Genomic DNA, 24,039 nt, shown 5'->3' with positions numbered 1-24,039 from the left:
ATTTCAAGAGGGGCAGTCTCAACTCAAGACTAACCCACAAGTCGCGGCCAGTGCGCAGGATCACACGGGGAACTGTTTACCTGTGCTTCCAAGAAAAACAGGCCAAGCACCCAAGGAGCATAAATATTTACAGTAGGTGAAGGCATGCCAAGTGACTCTCTTTGGAATTCTGAGCCACTGAGAACATAGTTGAGGGCGATTCTGGAAACACTTGAGAACACGTGTTGCTGTCTTCACCATGAATGTGAATGACCTCAGAGGCCTTTGGGATCCAAGGTGAGAGATGAGCTGGCTTGCTTTGGGCTGACCTATAGAGTGGGACATCCTTTACATTGCTGGCACATTAAATCATTGCTCGCTAACCCAAAATGCACAAGGAGGGAAATCACAAGGAGGAAAAAGATTTCTGATAAGGTGAAGGAAATGACATGTAAATGCCTTCACCTGAAAACGGATTCGGAAAAGCCCTAAACGGTACAGATGATAGAAGAAACACTGCCTGGAATGAAATTCAAGAAAAAAAGTCAAAACAACCCTGCTCTCCCAACACAACCGTCATGATCACAAAAGCCTCTGTGTTATCACCCACCTCTAAGAGGTTGTCAATCAATATATATGGCTCCCCACGATCACCACACCCACCTAAACAAACCATTTTAGGATAAAATGTTTATATTCCTCTAATCGCAAATTCCTATCATGCCACTCCTGCCTTCATTTTATATATTATATTCCATGCCAATAAGACTGTCCTAAACATGTTGTTTTAAATCAACATTTCAGTTTCAAGATAGGACTCCAAAAAAACGACCTTCATTTAAAAAATTGATAACATCTGTAAGATTCATTCCTTTTTTTTTAAAGATTTTATTTATTTGAGAGAGAGAGAGAGAGAATGAGAGAGAGAGAGCACGAGAGGGAAGAGGGTCAGAGGGAGAAGCAGACTCCCCACTGAGCGGGGAGCCCGATGCGGGACTCGATCCCGGGACTCCAGGATCATGACCTGAGCCGAAGGCAGTCGCTTAACCAACTGAGCCACCCAGGCGCCCACATTCCCTTTCTTTTCTAATAGAAAGGATTCCCCCCCACCTCTTGATTTCACCAGCTTACTCAGATTCCTACGGGAATTAAAGTTCACCTCACCCTCCCCACTAACATTTAAAGGAGGGGGTACAAAACCACATAGGTTCTTTAAATTCCCTTTTCTCTTATAGTTTGGCTGCTTGTTTTCGTTTGTCTGATTGGCACAATCTAACTCAAACACCTGTGGACAACCTACTTCTCCACGTGAAAAGTATTTTATGAAAGAATGACTCAGATTTGACTATAGGCTTTGCCATCTCACACTCGATACATTTTTATTTACTGTCTTAAAATTCCATCACTCTTAACATTTAACATTAGGAATACTTGTTTGAAAGTAACCTGGCTCATTAATATAAAGGTGTGGCCTGCACGCTGATTTATTTCAGGCTTTGGCAACACTCACCGACACACACTAACTAGTTAACTAACAGTTTATGAATCACCATCAAATGAGACAGTAAAGAAACAGAAAAATCACATGTTAATCATAAAGTCTACTTGTACGTATGAGTAGTAAGGGTGGGAAAATGACAGCAAAACCTCAAGGAAAAACTCAGTTGAATATGGGCTTTAATTTTTGTTCTCTCAAACCCAATCATAATAACAATGACAATAATAAACGCATCCAGAACAAGTTATGAAAGCCAATACTAAGGGGAAGAAAGATTTCTCACCACCAACTAACAATTCAGATATAAGCCATAAATAACTCTCCAAGCCAACCATTTCCAACCTAAGATGTTATTTTCATTTGAAGCCAAATAGAGCTGGTGTCTCCCCTCTCCTCCAGTGAGATTTCTAAGTCAGAAGTACTCAAAGAGAGATCCACAACAGAACAGGAAGAAAAACAATTGTTTCTTCCTAAACCACTGACTTCTAACCGAAGTGGTCTACATTTTCCATTATTTTCACAAAGAAAACAAAGGTATCCATCGTGCTTTCGTTTTGAGAATAAAAAGTGTACGCTTTTCGAATCAAGACAGAAGAAAGCAGAAGGGTAGAAATCAGGAGAATTCAGATCACAACTCTTTCCAAGTTTCATTCTTTGCCTACCATCCCATCCATACAAAGCAAGGGTAAAAGTGATCAACCACAGCTAACCCTGAACACTGAAAAGTAATTTATCATGGAAAATCTTGGTATGTGCTAGAAAAACATGCCGCTGACATCCAAACAGCCCTACACCAAAATCAAACTCCGTGCCCACAGATGTTATGTATTCATATAACAAACATACAGTGGCGTCTTTGTTCTTACCTATAATTGTCCTCAAGGCTCATGAAAAACAAGCCATCTGTCCTGCCGGGAAGCGTCTGGTGGAGCTAGGTGTGCAGCCACACGGCTGGCAATCTACCTGGACGACCCTGGGGCTCCTGGCCTCGTCTTCTTCCTTCCCAGTGTGGAAATGCTGCCCGCACACACCTCTGCCGGCACTCGGGGACCACCAGGAAGTCCCCGCACAACTGAGGAGGAACGCGGGGAGCGTGCTACTTATACGGATGAGTCACTTCAATGACAGCTAGAGAGAAGTGCTTGTTGGTGGAGAAGGAGTCGACTCAAGCTCCACCCCTACCGTAAGGCTTAGGGAACTCCGCCCAGCTCAGCAATTAGCTTCCACCGCCCGGTGCCGTAACATTAGGTTACCAAGTGGCGCTTCTCACGAGGGAGGAGAACAACCAAGTCCCGGTTTACTGAACAGGACGGGTGATAACCCGATAACCGGAGAGCACATGGTGCTCGTCCTAACTGTAACTGGGGCTGCGCGGTTTTGTTCATTTAAAGCTGTGCCCCAGTCTTCCGGGAAGACAGGCCGGAGAGGTCTGCCCTTCACCTTCACAAGGAACTCGGCTCCTCTCCAGTTCCGTCGCGTGAGGCCCCCACACACCGGATATACCTGCTGGACCTCAAAAAGCTGAAAGTCGTCTTTTTTTTTTTAAGATTTTTTTTTTTTTTTTAACTAATCTCTATACTCAACCTGGGGCTTGAACTCACAACCCTGGGGTCAAGAGTCACATGTTCCACCAACTGAGCCAGCCACGCGCCCCAAAAGCTGAGTCTTGAAGGGGCAAGAGGCCAGAGCAAAGGTAACTATGATGCAAACGACAACACCTTACAGAACTGACAGGGGGGGGGACGGATTTGGTGTCACTGGAGAGAGAGCACCACCCTATAAACCAATCTACCATCTCTGGTGGGCAAACCCATTTTCAGATTAACCAGCTGGGTGTGCTTAGGTCTAGACTGAGGGCACTGAGTGAGGGCAGGGGGAGCTCCCCTTGGTACTTCTTCAGCACTGTGTGCCGCTGGAGGGGTACAGTTTACAGACCTGACCACCCTTCACTGGACTCCCGGGGACCAAAACATGTGCTCTTTGGCTTGTGACTGGCACTGAGCTCCACCTCCTTTGCTCATGGCCAAAGCCAAGTCGAAACCCACGTCTACAACCCCAGCAGGCGTGGCTGAGACAGGAAGTGTCCCCACTTGTAGCAAAAAGCTAACTTTCTACATTAACTCAAATTTGGTGGCACGCTCACCCATGAACTAGGCACGTCAGGCCGAGAATCTCTAAACCAGACTTTCAAGTTCCCACAGGGGTTCAAAGGCCGGGATTCCCTGAGGTGCTGGGGACAAGGCAGATCACCAGGGGAGTCGGCGACCTCTCGTGGCTGGGAGGATCACTGAGGGCTTGCTGGAGGACATCTGCCCCGGGGTTACCTCTAGAAACCCTGCCTCCAAATACACCTGCACAGACAGGCTGACCGTTGCAGCCATTTTTAGTAGAAATCTTAAAACAACAAGGGAAATACCCAAAGCTTTTAGTATTCAGCAGGTGAGGACACACAAGTGCTCAACACCACATTTAAGAGCAACAACTCCATCTCTGACTCTATCTAAAATTACAAAATTAAGCTGGTTCACATTTACACACTGGCTGGAAGGTTAAAAAAAAAATAAGAACCACAATGTACTATAAGAAAATGCACCTAAACCAGATAAATTTATTTAGCAATTTGCCTGTTCCATTAAAGATAAAAGGCACTGGGGTGTCTGGCTGGCTCAGTTGGAGGAACGTGCGACTCTTGATCTCGGGGTCATGGGTTCGAGCCCCACACTGGGTGTAGAGATCACTAAAAACAAATATATAAACGTAGGGGGAAAAAAGGCATCTATCCTTCCCATCAAATGTTACGCAACTGTTATGGGCTGAGAATCGTGTCCCCATCCCTACCTTACCCCAAATGCTTATGTTGAAATTCTAACCCTTAGTTCCTCAGAGTGTGTGTTTGGAGAGAGGGTCTTCAAAAAAGTAACTGAGCCACAGTGAAATCTTCAGGGTATCTTAAGGGTGGGCTTTTCGTCCAGTATGACTAGTGTTCTCACAGGAGAAAACATGGACACAGACAGGAGCAGTGGGAAGACCACGTGAAGAGACAGGGACAAGATAGGCCATCCGTAAGCCAAGAAGAGGGACTCTGGAAGAAGTCAATCCAGCTGACACCTTGCTCTCAGCATTTTGGCTCCCTGAACTGTGAGAAAATGAATTTGTTGTTTAAGCCACCCAACCTGTGGTACTTTGTTATGGTAGCCTTAGCAAGCTAATGCACTAATGATAAAATCACTTAATTCTAACTATGAATATAAAAAACAAAGACAGATTTCACATTTTTGATGAATAGCTATTCTCCCACAGCCGAGCACTTCATTTTAGTTATTTTTACTCCCTCCCTGTCTACTGAGGCTCTGCCTTGAATAATGCATAGAAGACCTTATTCTGGAAGGTCTACCAGTGATCTCTCCAACTCCCATTTGGCCACTTCCATTTACAGTCAAACTTACAGACCAAGTGGTCTCCATCCATGTCGTTCTCCTCAACCCACAGAAATCAGCTTCGGCTCAACCCTCACGAAAATGCAAGTAAACCCATCGACAACAATCTTAGCTCTGAATTAAGAGATGTTTTAACAGTGGAGGAAATGTTCGTTAACAGTGGAGGAGATGTTCGTTAACAGTGGAGGAGATGTTCGTTAACAGTGGAGGAGATGTTCGTTAACAGTGGAGGAGATGTTCGTTAACAGTGGAGGAGATGTTCGTTAACAGTGGAGGAGATGTTAGAAGTCCCACTTGGGGTCCCTCTGTCTAAAGAAGCACCTGGAGCCCAACCACAGTCTGACGTAGGTTTGACCCAAACATTCAGTCCTAACGTAGTGTTAGTATCCCTGCCCCACTATGCTATTAACTGAGGACGGCCTGAAATGATGGAATCTCTCCGATATTCCCGAAAGGAAATCCACTGCTCTACAGAGCAGCTATAGTGCAGGGAAACAAGGATATGAACACTGGATAACTGATGGAGTGTGGCCAAGGTCGGAGAGGAAGCCCCCCAAACCCCGGCTTCTTCAGCTTGGGCTCCATTTGGGGGTCGGGTACTTCTTCGTGGGGGGGGCTGTTCTGTGCATTGTAGGGTGTTCAGCGGCATCCCTGCTCTCCACCCACTAGACAGAGCTCTCCCCAGGGGTGACAACCAAAAATCTCTCCAGACTCTGCTTAGTGCCCCCTGGGACGTGACGTTGAGAACCTCCGGGTTAAAAGAACAGGACTTTGCGCAGAGAGGAGCAGAGAGGAGGAGTTGGTGGCCCTGGAAAAGGGGTGGGGGCAGCCACTTCTGAGATGGTGCAGAAGAAGAAAGGACAAGTGCAGTCGTAGACAGGGCAGGAATGAGGGACAGGGAAGGACAGTATATAGTGTTTCTCCCTCTGAGGGCTGCTTTTTTGTGATTCATTGCTTTGTTTTTTCCAAAGAAGTAGAAGACCAGGCCATGGGCTGAGAGTGAGGGAATTACAGATTCAAGAGAGACAAGAATACCAAAGTCTGGAACAGAGAGCAAATAGGATCGGAGCAGGGCTGAGTCAAGCACACTGAGCAGCTCTGAAGTCAGATGGAAGACAGTCCCATACACTAAGCACAGCCCCAGCACGGGTCACACTGCAGGCTCCCCCCTGCACGTCGGAGGATCCAGGAAGGTATGGAAGCCGACTGGATGAATGCAACTGGGGTCCCTACAGGGGTGTGGACACAGGGTGCCACAGATATGCCGTGGTTTTCAAGGCCACTGTGGCTCGCAGCAGGCAGAGCAACCTAGGGTTACTGGAAACTGGAAACAAGGAAACGAGCTGCAGCAGAGTAAAGGAAAGCCTCTTACGGGGGCACTGCCGCAGGAAATCAAGATCCTATAGACAATCTAGAAGGCTAACGACACTCTCCCTTTGACTTAATAGTTCCAATCCAAGGAATCTTTCCTAAGGAAATAATCAGGGATCTAGTCAAGTGATACAGACCAGTAAATTCCTTATGAAAACTAAGAAACTATACATAACCTTAAATGACCAACGGCAGAGAAAATAAATTACAGATATCTGTATGTTCATATCCTCAAAGAATATTTTACAATATGGGAAAAATAGACTGTTAAGAAATAAAAGCTATAAAACTCTACAGAACATAGTCCAGTTTTTAAATTTTACATATATGCAAGTATACATTTTTATAGCTTCTGAGTTTTAATCTCCATTAAGACAACAGCAGACACCAGATTTCCAAGCTAAAAAAAAGGGGGGGGGGGCACCTGGGTGGCTCGGTTGTTAAGCGTCTGCCTTCGGCTCAGGTCATGGTCCCAGGGTCCTGGGATCGAGCCCCACATCGGGCTCCCGGCTCAGCGGGAAGCCTGCTTCTACCTCCCCCACTGCCCCTGCTTGTGTTCCCTCTCTCGCTGTGTCTTTCTCTGTCAAATAAATAAATCATAAGGAAATAATTAGACTCTCGGAGAAGACCTAACAAAAGGAGTGGTCAGAGAGGAAAGAAGGGGAGCCAGGAGCTGAGAGAGTCAAGGGTCAAGGGTCAAGGGCTACAGAAGGTTGAAGAGGAACACGCTGAGCAAATACCCATCTCTGGATTTGATGAACAGGAAGTTATTGGTGTCTTGAGATGGTACTTCAATTCCACAGTGCGGGCAACATGCAGTTAGCAAAGGGAGTGGAAGGGATTCTTTCCTGGAATTCCCCACAGAAGGGAAGCCTGTGAAGGGGGGGGTGGGGGGGGCGTCCTCCCAGAAGTGTGCCAATAGGAAAGACTGCTTCTATTCTTATTCTATTCTCACTTACATCCCTTGGGGACCTATTTTCCAAATTTAAATTTCAAAATAATGTTTAAAATTCAGGGCAATTCTGTATTGCTTACAATGAAACGTGTATGTTTACGGCTTCCAGGGATTCTGACATATTACTAAAAAGGTTACTCAGTATTGTTTACTACACTTAGGAGATTGGTGTAAGTTGGAATCTTATGAAATACCACAAAGGGTCACAATGGATCAGTATGTTCTGATGGAAAGCAGAGGAAGAATACAAAAGGTGAATTTTTAAGTTAATATAATCAAAAGAAAAGTGTGAAGGCTGATTTCATTCATAACAAGATTTTGTTAATAACACAAAATTTGAACTTCAGAGTAGGATTCCAAAGACTTTTCAGTGGGTTTTTTTTTTTTTTTTTTTGGTTTTAAGCTTAGCAGAATTTGCCAATTACTGAGATCATCGAGTTTTTTTTTCCTTAAAAGCCATTGTCAATCTACCCATGCTCTGCAGCCTTCAAAAATCATCTTTCTAAAAATACTACTACAAGTTGTCATAAAATGCTCACCATAAAATACTGGTTTAAAAGCATCATTCCTTTTTTTAAAAAAAGCATCATTCCAAACAGTATTATAGCATTATTCTAAATAACCAAATTACTTCCATATACGTGTATATATATATAAGGCCAAAGAACTAAAAGAAAATAAAACAAAATGGCAACAGGTAGATCACTGTTTTATAATTTCTTTCCCAATGTCTAATTCTTTTATAACCAGAAAAACAATTTTAGTTGCTAAAAATCATCACTTATTTTTAAAACAGTAACCAAGTGAAGAATCTAAATACTTGGGGGCAGGGGGGAGAACCCAAGTTTCCCCTGTTTTGCTCAAAATCAGTTACAGCAGGAAAAAAAAAAAAACTAGGACACTTGGGGGGGAATACATTGAACAAACGAGGGTGACATGACACAGGAAAGGAAATCTTTACATAATGCAGGCCAGGTGTGGGGGTGATGACATCAAGTCTCAAATTTCCTCACAAGGTCTTAAATCCTCCTAACTTGAATTAGCTTTTTCTTCCAAAGCTACAAAAGAGGGCAATGTGTAATTTCCATGCTTTACAGGTTAATACCATCAAGTCCCAAGTGACTTTATCAAAACATCTGAAAGAAGAGAGTCTCACTGAGAAGGGGAAAGCTGTCTCGAATCTTTATAACATCATGCTGTGAATCTCTACTCTGCTCAAGGCACTAGCCACAACCGGATGGTGGGTATCCTCAAGCATTTGTAACCTGACAGCTTGCAGAAAGTTCCCTAATTTATGAAATGGCTGTTTTACTCAGGTTCCTGAACCCATTTTCACATAGGAGAAGTGCCTCAACCTTCATGCTCCTGTCCCCTCCCTTTGGCTGCAGAGACCATCTAAATGCCAACGACTCCCGCAGGCCTAACCCAGCTGGGACCTGGCCCTCAAGTTCCATTCTCTCTTACCGTCATAGTTCTCTTCTGCTAGAGGTCCAAGAGAACTAACACTAGTTTCTGATTCTGCCTCTGCACCTGATCCCCATCTCAGTGGCCACCAGCCAGCCAGCTGTCAAGCTAAAATTTCCTCAATTCAACTCTCCCCCTCCACCCCCCCGCCCCGCACACATCTAGTCCATGGACACACATTCTCTACCGATGGCAAGTAAAAGGAAAACACCCAAATATTAAGAGTGATGTTCTTTCTGTTGCTGGTAGCTTTTTTTTCCTTCTAATTTCTCATATTTTTTTTCAGATTTAGAAAAATGTGTATACATAGCTTTCACAATTGGAGGGGGCAACCTCACTTTTAACATAAAGATATAATGCTATACGTAGCTGTTAGCTTTCCAAGACACCACAGAAAAGACATTTAGAAGCACAATGTTAAAATTACAAGCTTCTAAACAAAATATACAAATCAAACGAGACAAACCCTATTTCCAAGAACTCTTACAAATCAATGAAAAATGAACAACCCAAAGAAAAATGGACAAAGGATGCAAATTAGCACTTACTAAAAGGAAGAATAACAAACATATGAAGAGATATTCAACCTCACTGATTAAAGACAAGAAATGAGAAACTTCCACCTTTCTAATGGCCAAGACTAAAAGATGGATGAAATGGAGTCATGCTGAGCATGGGAAAACCTGGCGTCTCATCAACTATTGGCGCCCATGGCAACTAGCGTAATACTCGGAAGGGCAAGTCCCCGGTATCTATGAACATGGTATATGTGATGTTCTTTCATTCAGGAAGTCAACTGTAGGAATTTATCTACAGAAACACCCACGCACAGACACAAACACCACAGAGCATTGAAAACATGTTGTCAGAAGACATCCTGACATATCAACTGGGAGAAAAAGCATGCTGCAATCTAGTTTATCTGGCGTGGACCCATTTTTGAAAAAAGCAGCAACTAACTTTCATGGAACTCATACTCTACAACAGGCCAGGCGCTGTTCTAAGCCCTTAAGAGCATCGTTTACTTTGCTCTTCACCATACCCCTTGGAGAAAAGCACTATTTTACTTATTATCCCTGCTCCACAGATGAGAAGAAACAGAAGTTTATATTCAGATGCCCCCTGAGTATACATTTCTACCACTCTTCTTCCACTGAGACTAAATATCACATCCCTTAAGAGTCCTAGGGAAGTAGGAAAGACTGTCATCACTTGAGCAGAAATGGGATGGGTCAGATGGGGAGAAGAACAAAATGAGAGCCTCCCAGTACCTCCCAGTATGCAGAGGAGAGCCGCTGCATGGGTGGAAGTGTTCTCTAGGTGCCAGAAAAATCAAGAGTCTGGTGATACAAAGGCTGGAGGGATCCCGGGGGCAACAATCAGGATGATTAATCAGAAAACCTCCCTTCCTCTAGCTCTTCCCGGTGCTACCTTTCTCATCCAGGGGAAGGCAGCAAAGTTGTGCGGTCCTGCAACTAGAAACCCAGGTAGAAGATGGCCAGGAGGAACATACAGCAGCCACACCTACAGGGCCACCAAGCCCCACACGTGGCCTCAACCTGACAAATACCAGGGACAGGCTGCTTTGGTGAGAAAAGGCAAATAGGAGTCACACATACAAAGGCCAGCAAAACACTAAGAATCACCAAGCGTGAAAAAAGCAGCAATATTGCAGAGAGGCACATGCAGGTAGAGGAACCACGCAGTGTCGGAAATGGAAGAGTAATTTTAAATATGTACAGTAATGTTCTCATAAAGTCCAAGAGGGCACCAGGGCGTCAGAATAAGCACAGCCTGGCATGAGAAAGAAAAAGAGAAAGATCTAAAAAAGGCAACCAGGATTTTTCACTTAAAGCATAGTGCTTTGCAGGTTCCTCCACAGGTAAAAATCTGGAATGTGGTAGACACTCAACCATGGATGGGTTTTTACATTCGAGCCAGGAGAGGAGGTGGAGGTGCTGGTTTGGAAATACCTTCTCTCCCCACCCCTCCCACCATTCAAGTCAACCTCCACTTCCCTCTCTTAACTTAAAGAACCAGAGTTTTCACCTGCTTCTCCATGCTCCCCCATTTACGCACTGGAGCAAATATAAGGAGAACCGGTCCTTGCTTCACCACTGGGTATTATATATACACTTTTCTGAACCAACTTCCCACAGAACCCCCCCCCCAACCCCCGCCCAAAGCCAACAGTAATATAGCTCTAATTCTTTCTGTTTAGTGGCTGCATACTGAGCCATGGTACAGATATCCCGTAAGTCAGCCACGTTTCAAGCAATGAACATTTGTTATTTTCAGTGTTTTGCCGCTATGATGGTACAATAAACATTCTTATACATATGACTTTGTGTACACTTTTATTTCTAGAAGACAGATATCCAGGAGAAAGGCTGCCTAGAAAGGTACATTAATTTTTAGTTTAATATGCATTGCCAGTCTGCTTTCCAAAGAAAGAATGGTAATTCACATCCTCATGCTAGCAAGTGTTACTCTCCTCTATTTTTACCAGTCTGATAGGTTTAAAGTAATGGCTCGTTGTTTTAATCTGCATTTCCTTAACAAATGTGAAATCTTTTTCATAGGTTTGCCGGCTGTCTGCATTTGCTTGGTATGAATTGCATATCCTTTCTCCATTTTCCCTTGAGTTGTGTTTTTCTTGCCAATTTAGAAGTTATTAATATTATAGACAGTAACCCCTTTGCTGTCATACATATGATAAATACCCCTCCCTCCCCAATGTGTCAAGCTTGCGGGCATCAAACCTTGCTTAAGAAGTTCTCCTTACCCCCAAGAATATACAAGTGGTTTCTTACGCTTTCTTATAAATTTGAACTTCTTGTAAGTTTTTGAAGATTCTGGGATTTCTTTTTTTTTTTTAAGATTTTATTTATTTGACAGAGAGATAACGAGAGAGGGAACACAAGCAGAGGGAGTGGGAGAGGGAGGAGCAGGCTTCCTCTTGAGCAGGGCTCCATCCCAGGACTCTGGGATCATGACTCAAGCCTCAGACGCCTAGCGAATGAGCTACCCAGGTGCCCCTGGGATTTATTTGTGATTATAATGTAAGATGTAGATCCATCTACCCTCCCCCTTAAAGAGATGGCTATGACAGTATCCCCCAGTGAATAATGCATTCTTTTCTCAACAGTACTGAACTACTCATCTTGTTATATATTACATTCTCCTACTTAATGAAACCTGGCCTTGGATTCTCTATTCTGTTCCACTGAACTACTTATGTTATCCTGTGTCAATAACCACATTGATTTGATCACAAAGACTTTCTCAGCACACTGTGATCACTTGTAAGCCAGGTTTGCCCTCACTGGTTTTTTCTACATTTGTCTGAGCTCAAGTATTATGCATTTATTCTGTTACATAAACTTCTGAATTGTTTTATTCAGTTCAAAAAGAAAAAACCCACTGCACTAGAAATTCTAAGCAGCATTGCAATAAATGCATGAATTTTATGTGTCACATGTTTTTATTTCAGAATCTTACTAAAAAGGATACAAGTTCCATACTTGTTCAATGTTTTCCTAGGTCATCTGCTACTATTGAGAAGAGGAATACTTGGATCTCCATTTCTGGGTGCTCATTTTCCAAACAGAAATGATCACTTCTAGATTTTTTTTTTATCCAGCTACCTTGACAATTTTTCCTATTGATTTTATATATATACATACACATACATTTTTTAAACTAGAGGTTCTTAAATTTTCTAGACAATACAAGTATTTCATTGTCTTATTACATTCATTAGAACCTCTAAGACAATGATAAATAATTGTAAAAGCAGATATCCATTTGAAAATTCTTAATTACAACTGAAATAGTTTTGTTGGAGTTTTGCCGTTTTAGGAAACATTTGTTATTGGGGTGTTTTGGTTAATACTGTAATATCTAGGCTTTTTGTTTTTTAAGTAATTTGTTTTTATTCCTATTTTGCTTTTTTAGATTGTGTCATATTAGGAATGGCTTAACTTGATCAAATATGGCTTTCAGCCTCTCTTGAGTTGGTCTTAAACTTTTCTCCTTTACTGTGTTGAGGTACAATAGTGGATGATGGTGATAAAAGTTCCTAATAATCACCCTAATTGATTATTGGAATAAACTTTTATTTTTTTATTTAAATTCCATTAATTAACATATAGTGTATTATTAGTTTCAGAGGTAGAGTTCAATGATTCATCAGTCTCATATAATATCCAGTGCTCATTACATCCCATGCCCTCCTTAATGTCCATCACCCAGTTACCCCATCCTTCCACCTTCTTCCCCTCCAGCAACCCTGTTTGTTTCCTGTGATTAAGAAGAGTCTCTTATGGTTTATCTCCCTCTCTGATTTTGTCTTGTTTTATTTTTCCCTCCCTTCCCTTATGCTCCTCTGTTTAGTTTCTTAAATTCCACATATGAATGAAATCATATGATAATTGTCTTTCTCTGAGTTTCACTTAGCATAATACCCTCTAGTTCCATCTATGTCATTGCAAATGGTAAGATTTCATTTTTTGATGGCTGAGTTTTATTCCATTGTACATATATACCACATCTTTTTTATCCATTCATCTGTTGATGGACATCTGGGCTCTTTCCATAGTTTGGCTATTGTGGACATTGCTGGTATAAACATTGAGGTGCAGGTGCCCCTTCGGATCACTACATATGATCCTCTCGATAGATACAGAAAAAGCATTTAACAAAGTATAGCATCCTTTTTTGATTAAAACTCTTCACAGGTAGGTAAAGAGGGAACATACGTCAATATCATAAAAGCTATATATGAAAAGTCCACAGCGAGTATCATTCTCAACATGGAAAAACAGAGAGCTTTTCCCCTAAGGTCAGAACACAAGAGGTATGTCCACTCTCACTACTGTTTCAACATAGTACTACAAGTCCTAGCATCAACAATCAGACAACAAAAAGAAACAAAAGGCATCCGAATGGGCAAAGAAGAAGTCAAACTCTCACTCTTCGCAGATGACATGATACTCTGTGGAAAACCCAAAAGACTCCACCCCAAAATTGCTAGAACTCTTACAGGAATTCAGCAAAGCAGCAGGATATAAAATCAATGCACAGAAGTCAGCTGCAGTTCTATACACTAACAATGAGGCAGAAGAAAGGGAAATTAAGAAATTGATCCCATTTTCAATCGCACCAAAAACCGTAAGATACCTAGGAATAAACCTAACCAAAGAGGGAAAGGATCTGTACTCTGAAAACTATAGAACACGCAAAGAAATTGAGAGGAAGACACAAAGAAACGGAAAAACCTTCCATGCTCATGGATAGAAGAACAAATATTGTTAAAATGTCTATGCTACCTAGAGCAATCTATACATTCAATGCAATCCCTATCAAAATACCATCAACTTGTTTCACAGCGCTGGAACAAACAATCCTAAAATTTGCATGGAACCAGAAAAGACCCTGAATAGCCAAAGGAATGTTGGGGGGGGGGGTACCCAAAGCTGGTGGCATCACAATTCCAGACTTCAAGCTCTATTACAAAGCTGTAATCATCAAGACAGTATGGTACTGGCACAAAAAGACACACATAGATCAATGGAACAGAACAAGAGAACCCAGAAATGGACCCTCAACTCTATGGTCAACTAATCTTCGACAAAGCAGGAAAGAACATCCAGTGGAAAAAAGTCTCTTTACCAAATGGTGTTGGGAAAATTGGACAGCCACATGCAGAAGAATGAAACTGGACCATTTACTTATACCATACACAAAAATAGACTCAAAATAGATGAAAGACCTAAATGTGAGACAGGAATCCATCAGAATCCTAGAGGAGAACACGGGCAGCAACCTCTGTGGCCTCAGCCACAGCAACTTCTTGCTAGATACTTTCCAAAGACAAGGGAAACAAAGGCAAAAATGAACTACTGGGACTTCATCAAGATAAAAACCTTTTGCATAGCAAAGGAAATTTCAGTCAACAAAACCAAAAGACAATCGACAGAATGGGAAATTGTATTTACAAATGGCCAGTTATCCAAACTCTATAAAGAACTTATCAAACTCAATACCCAAAGAATAATCCAGTCAAGAAATGGGAAGACATGAACAGACATTTCTCCAAAGAAGACATCCAAATGGCCAAAAGACACATGAAAAAATGCTCAACATCACTTGGCATCAGGGGAATACAAATCAAAACCACAATGAGATACCACCTCACACTGCTCAAAATGGCTAAAATTAACAAGTCAGGAAGCGACAGATGTTGATGAAGATGTGGAGAAAGGGGAACCATCTTATACTGTTGGTGGGAATGCAAGCTGGTACATCCACTCAGGAAAACGGTATGGAAGTCCCTCAAAAAGTCGAAAATAGAGGGGCGCCTGGGTGGCTCAGTCGTTAAGCGTCTGCCTTCGGCTTGGGTCATGAGCCCAGGGTCCTGGGATCAAGCCTCACATTGGGGTCCCTGCTCTGCAGGAAGCCTGCTTCTCCCTCTCCCACTCCCCCTGCTTGTGTTCCCTCTCTCGCTGTCTTTCTCTCTGTCAAATAAATAAATAAAATCTTTAAAAAAGAGAGAGAGAAAAGAAAAGCTGATAATAAGAGCTATCCTGCGATCCAGCAATTGCATTACTGGGTATTTACCCCAAAGGAATAAACTATTTTACTTAAACTGATTATTTACTGCAATCAACTATTGATTATAGTGCATTAGCTTTTTTTAAAAAGATTTTTTTTTAATTTATTCATTTGACAGAGAGAGAACATGAGCTGGGGAGAGGGGGAGCGGGAGAGGGGGAGCGGGAGAGGGAGAAGCAGGCTCCCTGCTGAGCCAGGAGCCCGATGTGAGGCTCGATCCCAGGACCCCAGAATTATGACCTGAGCTGAAGGCAGATGCTTAACCATCTGAGCCACCCAGGTGCCCCAGTGCATTAGTTTTTGATGTTAATGAATTAATTGGAATTTTTCCATTTACTTTCATAAATATTGGTCTGTACTTTTCTTCTTTAAAAATATATCAGGTATTAAAATTATGCTGGTTTTATAAAATGAATCACAAACCTTCTCATATTTGCTACATCCCAAAATAGTATAAATAACATTCTGTTTTTTTTAAACATTAGATAAAACTCAGTTGACAACCCATGGAGGCCGGGTGGCTTTTTCAATCCCATTTCTTATCTCTTCTATACTAATTTTTTTTTTTTTTTTTTTAAGTTTTCCATTCTTCTTGGATCAATTTTGGTAGTTTGTATCCCTGTGTTTTTCAAATGTGTTGCCAGGGGGCGACCTGTAGTGTTTTCCTACAAAGCCTATTAATCCCTCTGGTATCTCTCCTCATTCCTATTACCTATGTTTGTTCTCCCTTTTCCTCGGGGTGATGAGAGTTTATTTTATTGGCCCCTTCAAATAATTAGCTACTGAATTTATTTATCCTTTAAGGTTTCTTTTCTGCTTTATTAATTTAACTTTTACCATTGGCATCTCTTCATTCCTCCTTCCCGCCTTTCTAAGTTGTTCTTTTTCTAATTTCTTATGAGGTATACCCAATCCCTTCATTTTCCATCTGCTTTTATACTGAGGGTAGCTTTCCTGTTCTAGAGGATATCCCCTTTCTAGGTGATCTACAATATTTAGACTTTTCTTTTTTATAAAGAACAGGAAAGAAAAACACCTCAAATGAAATTTTAAGAGCCACAATATAATTAAGCAATGGAACTAATCCTCTAGTTGGCATGCTAAGAGCAGGGGCTTAATAAATGAGCAGGCACAGGAGGAAGACTTGTCCCCATTTCCTTAGTACAGGCCAAGTCTCAACAAAAGTCTATCTTACTGCGCTGTCAGGTTTTCATTCTGCATGTCACACTTGGAAAGTGACTGGATTCATATCTAGGTTAAAAAAAATCACCACCAGAGTAAATGCTGCAGTCAGTATACATTCAGCCTCATATTAAAACTTCTATCTGTAATCAGAACAGTGCTCCAAATCTAGGGCACCACAGATCCTGCACCAACAAAAATGGGCTCTTAGGTCATGATGGTGAACTTACCAATGCAAGAATGTGGCCTGATGCCTTTGAGGTGCATCTTCAGGACAGGTGGGTGTGAACCTTCCCAGGTGATCAGAAGAACTCATCATCCGGAACCCACTCCATTTCCACGTTCAACAATGCACCATAGAAGAAGCAACCTCGTCTGTGTGATTGCTTCAGACAGCAACTCTTAAAAATCAATGCCGAAGGGACTGAAAGAGGGTCTGTGCATCCCAGGGTGAGTGGCTCTGACCTAATTAGAAAAGTGTCTGAGGCCAGAAGCAAAGCTGCTACTATTTTCTTAATCCTCACTACAGGGAACTTTAGAAGACTTAGAAGATCCCAACCTGGCCTGAGGAAATTGAAGATGACACTCAGATAAAATCGCATTCATTTATGCTCTACTAATTCAGAATTATTTTTATGATCTGGAAAGGTTTGGACTCAGGTTTCCGTTTTTAGACCCTATGACAACAGGCAGAGAAGGAGGCTCAACCTACTTATGGGAACAAATTTTAGAAGCTCTGACTCATGTGTAAACAACCCATGTGCTAATAACTTATCTGTTGGTTAAAGCACATACTTCTACTTGGGTTGCTACCCTAAGTCCTTTTTGAAACCACAAGAAATTAACATTTTCTACATTTGTTTTTACTTTGTTCCTGAATGTTTCCCCCAGTGAATCCCAGTAAGTAAGAGGTCATTATCAAAGGCCCATTATAGCAGGGACCGTTTGGTGGTAGGGCCTCTAAACCAGTGAGGAAATACATCCCTTCTCTTTGGGCTCCCTGCACTGCTTTCGGGGAAGGACCACAGTCCCACCCTACACAAATATCCTATTAAGGACCTATTTCACCTACAGATCCTGATCAACACCCAGATGTCAGACACCAGTGCATATGTCAGAACAGAAAGTCATGCGTGTGACTGTACCCTGAGAACATTATTGGGAGGTGGGCATGGCTGGCCGCTAAGTCACGGAGATGTTAGAAAGGTGGATTAAGATTCAGAGGCCCGAAGCTCTCAGGACTCTTAAATCTCCTGGCCGTCTGGGTACTAGACTGACAACCCAAGTACCTTCCTAAGTTCCTATTTCCCCGGAAAAAAACAGTCCTGGAGACAAAGCCCCCTACACCTAGTGTACATGTACATCACCCTAACCGCCTTACCTCATTCTTCAGCAGGGAGCTACTCTACTCCAGATGTAAGAGTCATAGTTCACAGTCAAGGCCCAGTACTGGCTATAAACAAATCGTTTCCAATTCCCCAGAAATAGCTTTACCATGGGGTACTTAGTTGGCTGGTTTTTTGTTTTGTTTTCCCCTGCATGGCATTCTGCTTTTCATCTGTCAAAATTAAATGGGATTGTTTCCAAGGTTCAGGGGCAAGCAGCTACTATGGTTAAGAAATAATCTGGTTGTGGGGAGGGCAGGGCAGGGAGCACCTGGGTGGCTCAGTCAAGGTTAGCATCTGCCTTTGTTTCAGATCATCATCTCAGGGTCCTGGGATGGAGTCCAGGGAGGCTGTCCCCCACCAACTTGACTGGTTCCCTGCTCAGCAGGGAGTCTACTCCTCCCTCTGCCCCTCCCACTGCTCATGCTCTCTCTCTCTCTCAATTAAATCTTAGAAAAGAATCTGGTTGGGCCAGAGATTCTCGTATTATCATATGAAGTACTTAAATTTCACTTTTTGGTGGAAATAATCCTTTTTTTTTAAAGATTTTATTTATTTATTTGACACAGAGAGAGCACAAGCAGGGGAGAGAGGCAGAGGGGGAGGGAAAAGCAGGCTCTCCACTGAGCAGGGAGCCCAATGCAGGGATCGATTCCAAGACTCCAGGATCATGACCCAAGCCGATGGCAGACGCTTAACCAACTGAGCCACCCAGGTGCCCCTCTGGTGGAAATACTTCTAAACCCTTCTTATTCTTAGCAGATGGCTACATGCTAACTCTCAAAGAGGAGGGAGGCGTGTTTTACCTCGCAAAGGCCGGGGGGAGGCAGGCCAGGTGAAGAGGCTTCTTCTTGTGTAAGGAGGGGTGGGAGGCCGGTATCTGCACGTCACCCCTGCTACCCATCACAACGCCGTGTGCCCAGCTAGGCATGCGGCCACGTCCTACTGCACGTACCTCGTGGGGTCACAGCCACGTGGACCACCTGGCCTCCGTGCGCACACAATACCCCCGTCTCGCCAGTCACTCGGCTGTCGTTCCAGTGGCGGAGTCTGTCCCCTTGCCTCCCACCTGCGCTCTCTCTCCACTTTGTAGTTTCCCCCACAAATTTTAGCCAGGACGCCAGATCTCACGCCAGAGTTCCCGCGTCAGGCAAAGACGGATTCGCCACGCCGCCCCCAAGGTCTGAGGACAGGAGGTGGCGTCCCCGTGCCAACAGAGTTCAGAAGCCTGGTGGCGTTGGAGTAGAAAAGTTTGTGGGATCATTATGCTGACTTCGCCAAGCTCAGCTAAGGGGCGCCTAGGCTCCGTGCACAGGGAGCACTTCCACTCCTCCGCAAACCACCTTATTGCAGTTACAAAAGGAATGAAGGAAGCCTTTGTAGGGAGGCTGCTATCTGAGCGGGGCCTCCCCAGTAAGCAGGGAGCACCTGTGCATGTGCTCGCTTGCTCGCTCTCTGCCTCACACACACACCCCACCCCACAGGTATAGCATGAAGAATGGTGCGGGGTGGGGGGGGGGGGGGGGAATCAAACATACAGGGGCCTGGGCAGTTCAGCTTGGCAGCAGCAAAGCAGATGGAAAAGGAAGTGAAGGGGCCTCGGGCTGAACCAGAACTATCCTCTACCTGAATACCACGAAAACGGTATGGGGCCCCTTTTTCACAGTATTTTTTCCTTCTGGTGGCTTCCACCATGTCTCCATAAGTCTTCAACTAATGACATGAAAAACCTTGAAATTTCACGATTCTACTTTCTACATGTTTTCTATTCTTATTCTATACCAATTAACTTAATCATCTTGTTTCCCTCTCCCGATTGACAAATCCAGTCCCTATCAGCTGCTGCTCCCTCTCTCCCTCCCTCCCTCCCTCCCTCTCTCTCTCTCTCTCTCTCTCACACACACACACACACACACACACACACACACACACACACCCCTCCCTCCCTTTAGTGGAAACAACCCAAGCTATGTATGATTATAAAACAAACTTTCAAATATTTTTACCAAAAACATTTCTCCTAAATATAACTTCCATAATTTTGAGAAAGGCCAAATATTTTTCCCAGGTGACTATATTTATCTTTCTTTCATCTGTTAGTCCTTTGGCCATTTGTGAACACAACAGATTATGAGGAGTATTAGCTCAGTGCTCTAAGCTCACATTCCTATTGACCCATGTTGTAAGTACCAGCTAGAAGCTGGTGACCATAAAACTACCTTAGTTCACTAGCAGTTCATTAAGAGGACTAATGATCTAAATAAAATAGCAGGAAACAAAAATAGGTCACAATAAATGAGGATACCTATAATTAACTCTACATTACTTACTAGGGAGACCATCTTAGAATACCTTGTGATTATCCATCAGGTGATGTTCATTCAATTAGTTTAACTCTCAACCAAAACCTCTTTGTGTTGAGGTACTCACAGCCTATTGGATATTTGCACCTGATACACATTCTATTTGATACAAGGTTGAGTTCCTGACTTTCCATGTTATCTTTTTTTAATTTCTTCGTTGTATTCTGTCAGATTCCAGAGTTGGACAGCTTCATTTCATCTCACAAACCATTCAATCCTTTCCCCCCCCAGTGTTTTAGCACCTTCTTCCTCTTATACTTTTACACGCAACTCTCAGAAAGATGTACGATACTTATGAAACCTTTTGTGTCATGGATGTGTCATGCTACACGTTATGGAAATTCTAAATTTTTAAAAAGACAAAAGCTCAGAAACGGATGCAATACCCATATATCATGACCCGTCTGCAATCAACATAATGTCAAGTATCTGTAAAGGCCCGTGAGTAATTTTCATCTATCTAGATGCCTACCCATTCTCTGGGCTGGAATGACCCCATGGAACCCTGCCCAGCGGAAATGCTAAGGTTTCTATCAGACGGTGAGCATCCTGAAGTAAAGGGACTCAATCCTCTATATTCCTTATAACCACCTGTCACACAGACACCAAAAGCAAAATAAATGCTTATGTGAAGAACTAAATCATCCTTAACTATTTTGTAAATGTATGAGGGCCTAAAGTGCAGAGGGGTACCACGACAAATCTGGTAATAAGGTCAATTCAGCCTTCAAATTAAAAAAAAAAGGCTGAATTTTTATTAAGAGTCCTTCTACATCCAAATGGCCAACAGGCACACGAAAAAGTGCTCAACATCGCTCGGCATCAGGGAAATCCAAATCAAAACCTCAATGAGATACCACCTCACACCCATCAGAATGGCTAAAATTAACAAGTCAGGGAACGACAGATGTTGGCGGGGATGTGGAGAAAGGGGAACCCTCCCACACTGTTGGTGGGAATGCAAGCTGGTGCAGCCACTCTGGAAAACAGTATGGAGTTTCCTCAAACAGTTGAAATTAGAGCTACCATTCGATCCAGCAATTGCACTACTGGGTATTTACCCCAAAGATACAAATGTAGGGACCCGAAGGGGTACGTGCACCCCAATGTTTATAGCAGCAATGTCCACAACAGCCAAACTGTGGAAAGAGCCAAGATGTCCATCGACAGATGAATGGATAGAGAAGATGTGGTATGTATACACAATGGAATATTATGCAGCCATCAAAAGGAATGAGATCTTGCCATTTGCAACGACGTGGATGGAACTGGAGGGTCTTATGCTTAGTGAAATAAGTCAATCAGAGAAAGACATGTATCATATGACCTCACTGATATGAGGAATTCTTAATCTCAGGAAACAAACTGAGGGTTGCTGGAGTGGTTGGGGGTGGGAGGGATGGGGTGGCTGGGTGATAGACATTGGGGAGGGTATGTGCTATGGTGAGCACTGTGAATTGTGCAAGACTGTTGAATCACAGACCTGTACCTCTGAAACAAATAACGCAATGTATTTTAAGAAAAAAGAAAAAGAAGAAGATAACAGGAGAGGAAGAATGAAGGGGAGTAAGTCAGAGGGGGAGACGAACCATGAGAGACAATGGACTCTGAAAAACAAACTGAGGTTTCTAGAGGGGAGGGGGGTGGGGAGATGGGTTAGCCTGGTGATGGGTATTAAAGAGGGCACGTTCTGCATGGAGCACTGGGTGTTATGAACAAACAATGAATCATGGAACACTACATCAAAAGCTAATGATGTAATATATGGTGATTAACATAACAATAAAAAATTTTTTAAAAAAAGAGTCCTTTTGGTTATTTTCTGTGGCTAGAAACAATGGCTTTTTCATGGCAGCTGATCTGAACTGGATTCACTTAAACCAGGCTTAGATTTCCTAGTACAAATTTTAAGTGCTGGAAAAAATTCTTTAATCAATTATGCCCTTATAAATGGCAGTACATAGTTATTTTTCAAATGCAACAAGTTTTAGGGTCTGATTCATGACGTGTCTTCTCAGACAGTCTGGCAAGACTTAATTTATCTGAGAGCTCAACTACCAAATGGAGAATTTCATGTAATTATATAAAAAGTAAAAAGAATTTGAAAAATGTTTTTTTACCATAGTTATTTTAACATATACTAATTTAGGTACTAGCTAACATAGTTTAGAAAAAAAGATCATCTGTTTCTTAGTATAAAAAGCTGCCTTTAAAAGAAAACTTTATTCTTGTACATTTACCAACACTCCATATTGTACCAAAGTCTTTCCTCCAGTGTACTAAACCTCAGCACAGAATCTAGATAATCACTTCCACTTTCCAAAAATTGACCTTCCAAAACTGAAACTGGAAACGCTGAATCCAACAGTAAAGAATTTTTTATTATGCTAATGATTTCAAAATGTAGTCACTTTAGCTGCCAACTCAGTTTGGGGATAATTTAAGGAGTAATTTCCAATTAAGTTTTTATTTAAGTATGCACTGAGGCCTAATACTATCAGTTACACACATACATACACACACACACACACACACACACACACACAAAGCAGCATCAAAGAAACCAATAATAATGGAAATAATGATGATGATGATGATGAAGGAGCTCGTACATGACGGTACACACCACTAGCAGCCTTTTTAAGGCCCTTAACCTTGATAAGAAAATGCACAATAAACTAAAAAAAATTTAGCATGAACAGAGTCATGAAATAAAAGCAAAGGTACTTACCCAACATGTGACACATGACATAAGAGATAAATCCAGAAGGATGAAGGCTGTATATAAAGGGGAAGTAGAGGGCAGCACCAACCAGGAAAGACCTTGCCCCAGAAGAGATTAATTCTCAACCCTGTACAGAGAGAGGTCGGTGTGGAGCAGGAGGAGAGGCGCCTCAGGATGGGGGGAGTAGAATCTATTTGTTGAGAAGAAGCCTGCACTGTCCCTGTTGACGAAACACAGCTGTATCCCCTCCTGAAGGAGGCCACCAGACTGGCACACCCAAACTGGACTGGGCATGAGTTACCTGGGGGTCTGGGGAAAAGCTGACTGACTCGGTACATCTGAGCACAGGGTCCAAGATTCTACATGTCTAACAAGTGCCCAGGTGAGGCTGCTGGTCCACGGACCATACTTTGAGCAGCACTGCCCAAGAGGAGAGCCTGGCCAATGGTGGGCAGAGGGAAAGAGTCTTGAAAGGCCATCAACTGCTGGGCAGGGCACAGGAGAGCGGGGCTCAGGCTCTGCCCTCACTTCCTGGGTCTCCAGTCCTTCATCTGTTAACACCAGAAGGACGAGCCTATCTCTAAGTTGTCTTTCTAGCTTTAAAAACTTGGGGCAAGAAGGGAGGCTTATAACCTGAAGAGCTACACCTTCTAGATCAGGTGTTAAAGAGAAGACCAGAGCTTGAGGGAATGAGAGGTCAACAAGCAGTTGGGACTTCTACGAGACAAGACTGGAAGAATTAACTTGCCTCTTTAATCTTATCCCTTTATCCCTACTGGAATGCCTAGACAAAAATACAAAATGATGTGTGCACAAGGCTATTTATTGAGAAACAATGGACAAAGCTGGGAATAACCCTAATGTCCATCAGTAGGGGATTAACTGAATAAACTCTAATACATTCATACAAGGGTGTATGGCACAGCTGTAAAAATATGTGAGGACATTCTCTATACACTGATAGTAAGAAAATTGTGGGAAAAAAAACAAACGAACAAAACTAACAATATATCAAGTTGGTGCTGTAATCATAGAGAGAAACATTATCTCACTTTACTTTAAAAT

At 42.7% G+C, this 24,039-nt stretch overlaps 1 protein-coding gene across 10 annotated transcripts in view; it reads right to left on the bottom strand.

Annotated features, from left to right (window-relative positions):
- NEDD4L (NEDD4 like E3 ubiquitin protein ligase) overlaps positions 1–24,039 on the bottom strand; it is a 327,989-nt gene that overhangs the window by 165,118 nt on the left and 138,832 nt on the right. Inside the window, exon 1 of one of the 10 annotated variants that reach the window (XM_027575485.1) lies at positions 2,344–2,536. The exons of the other annotated variants lie outside the window; for them this stretch is intronic. Coding sequence (XP_027431286.1) covers positions 2,344–2,366 — 23 coding nt within the window. The 5' untranslated portion in view covers positions 2,367–2,536. Of the gene's footprint in view, positions 1–2,343; positions 2,537–24,039 lie in introns of those variants that run through there. 10 annotated transcript variants of the gene reach the window in all.

The sequence above is a fragment of the Zalophus californianus genome, chromosome 14 (genome assembly GCF_009762305.2).
Source record: "Zalophus californianus isolate mZalCal1 chromosome 14, mZalCal1.pri.v2, whole genome shotgun sequence".
In the NCBI taxonomy this organism is placed as follows: Eukaryota; Metazoa; Chordata; class Mammalia; order Carnivora; family Otariidae; genus Zalophus; species Zalophus californianus.
The sequence above is the reverse complement of the archived record's forward strand: the minus strand, read 5'-3'. Positions and strand labels throughout refer to the sequence as shown.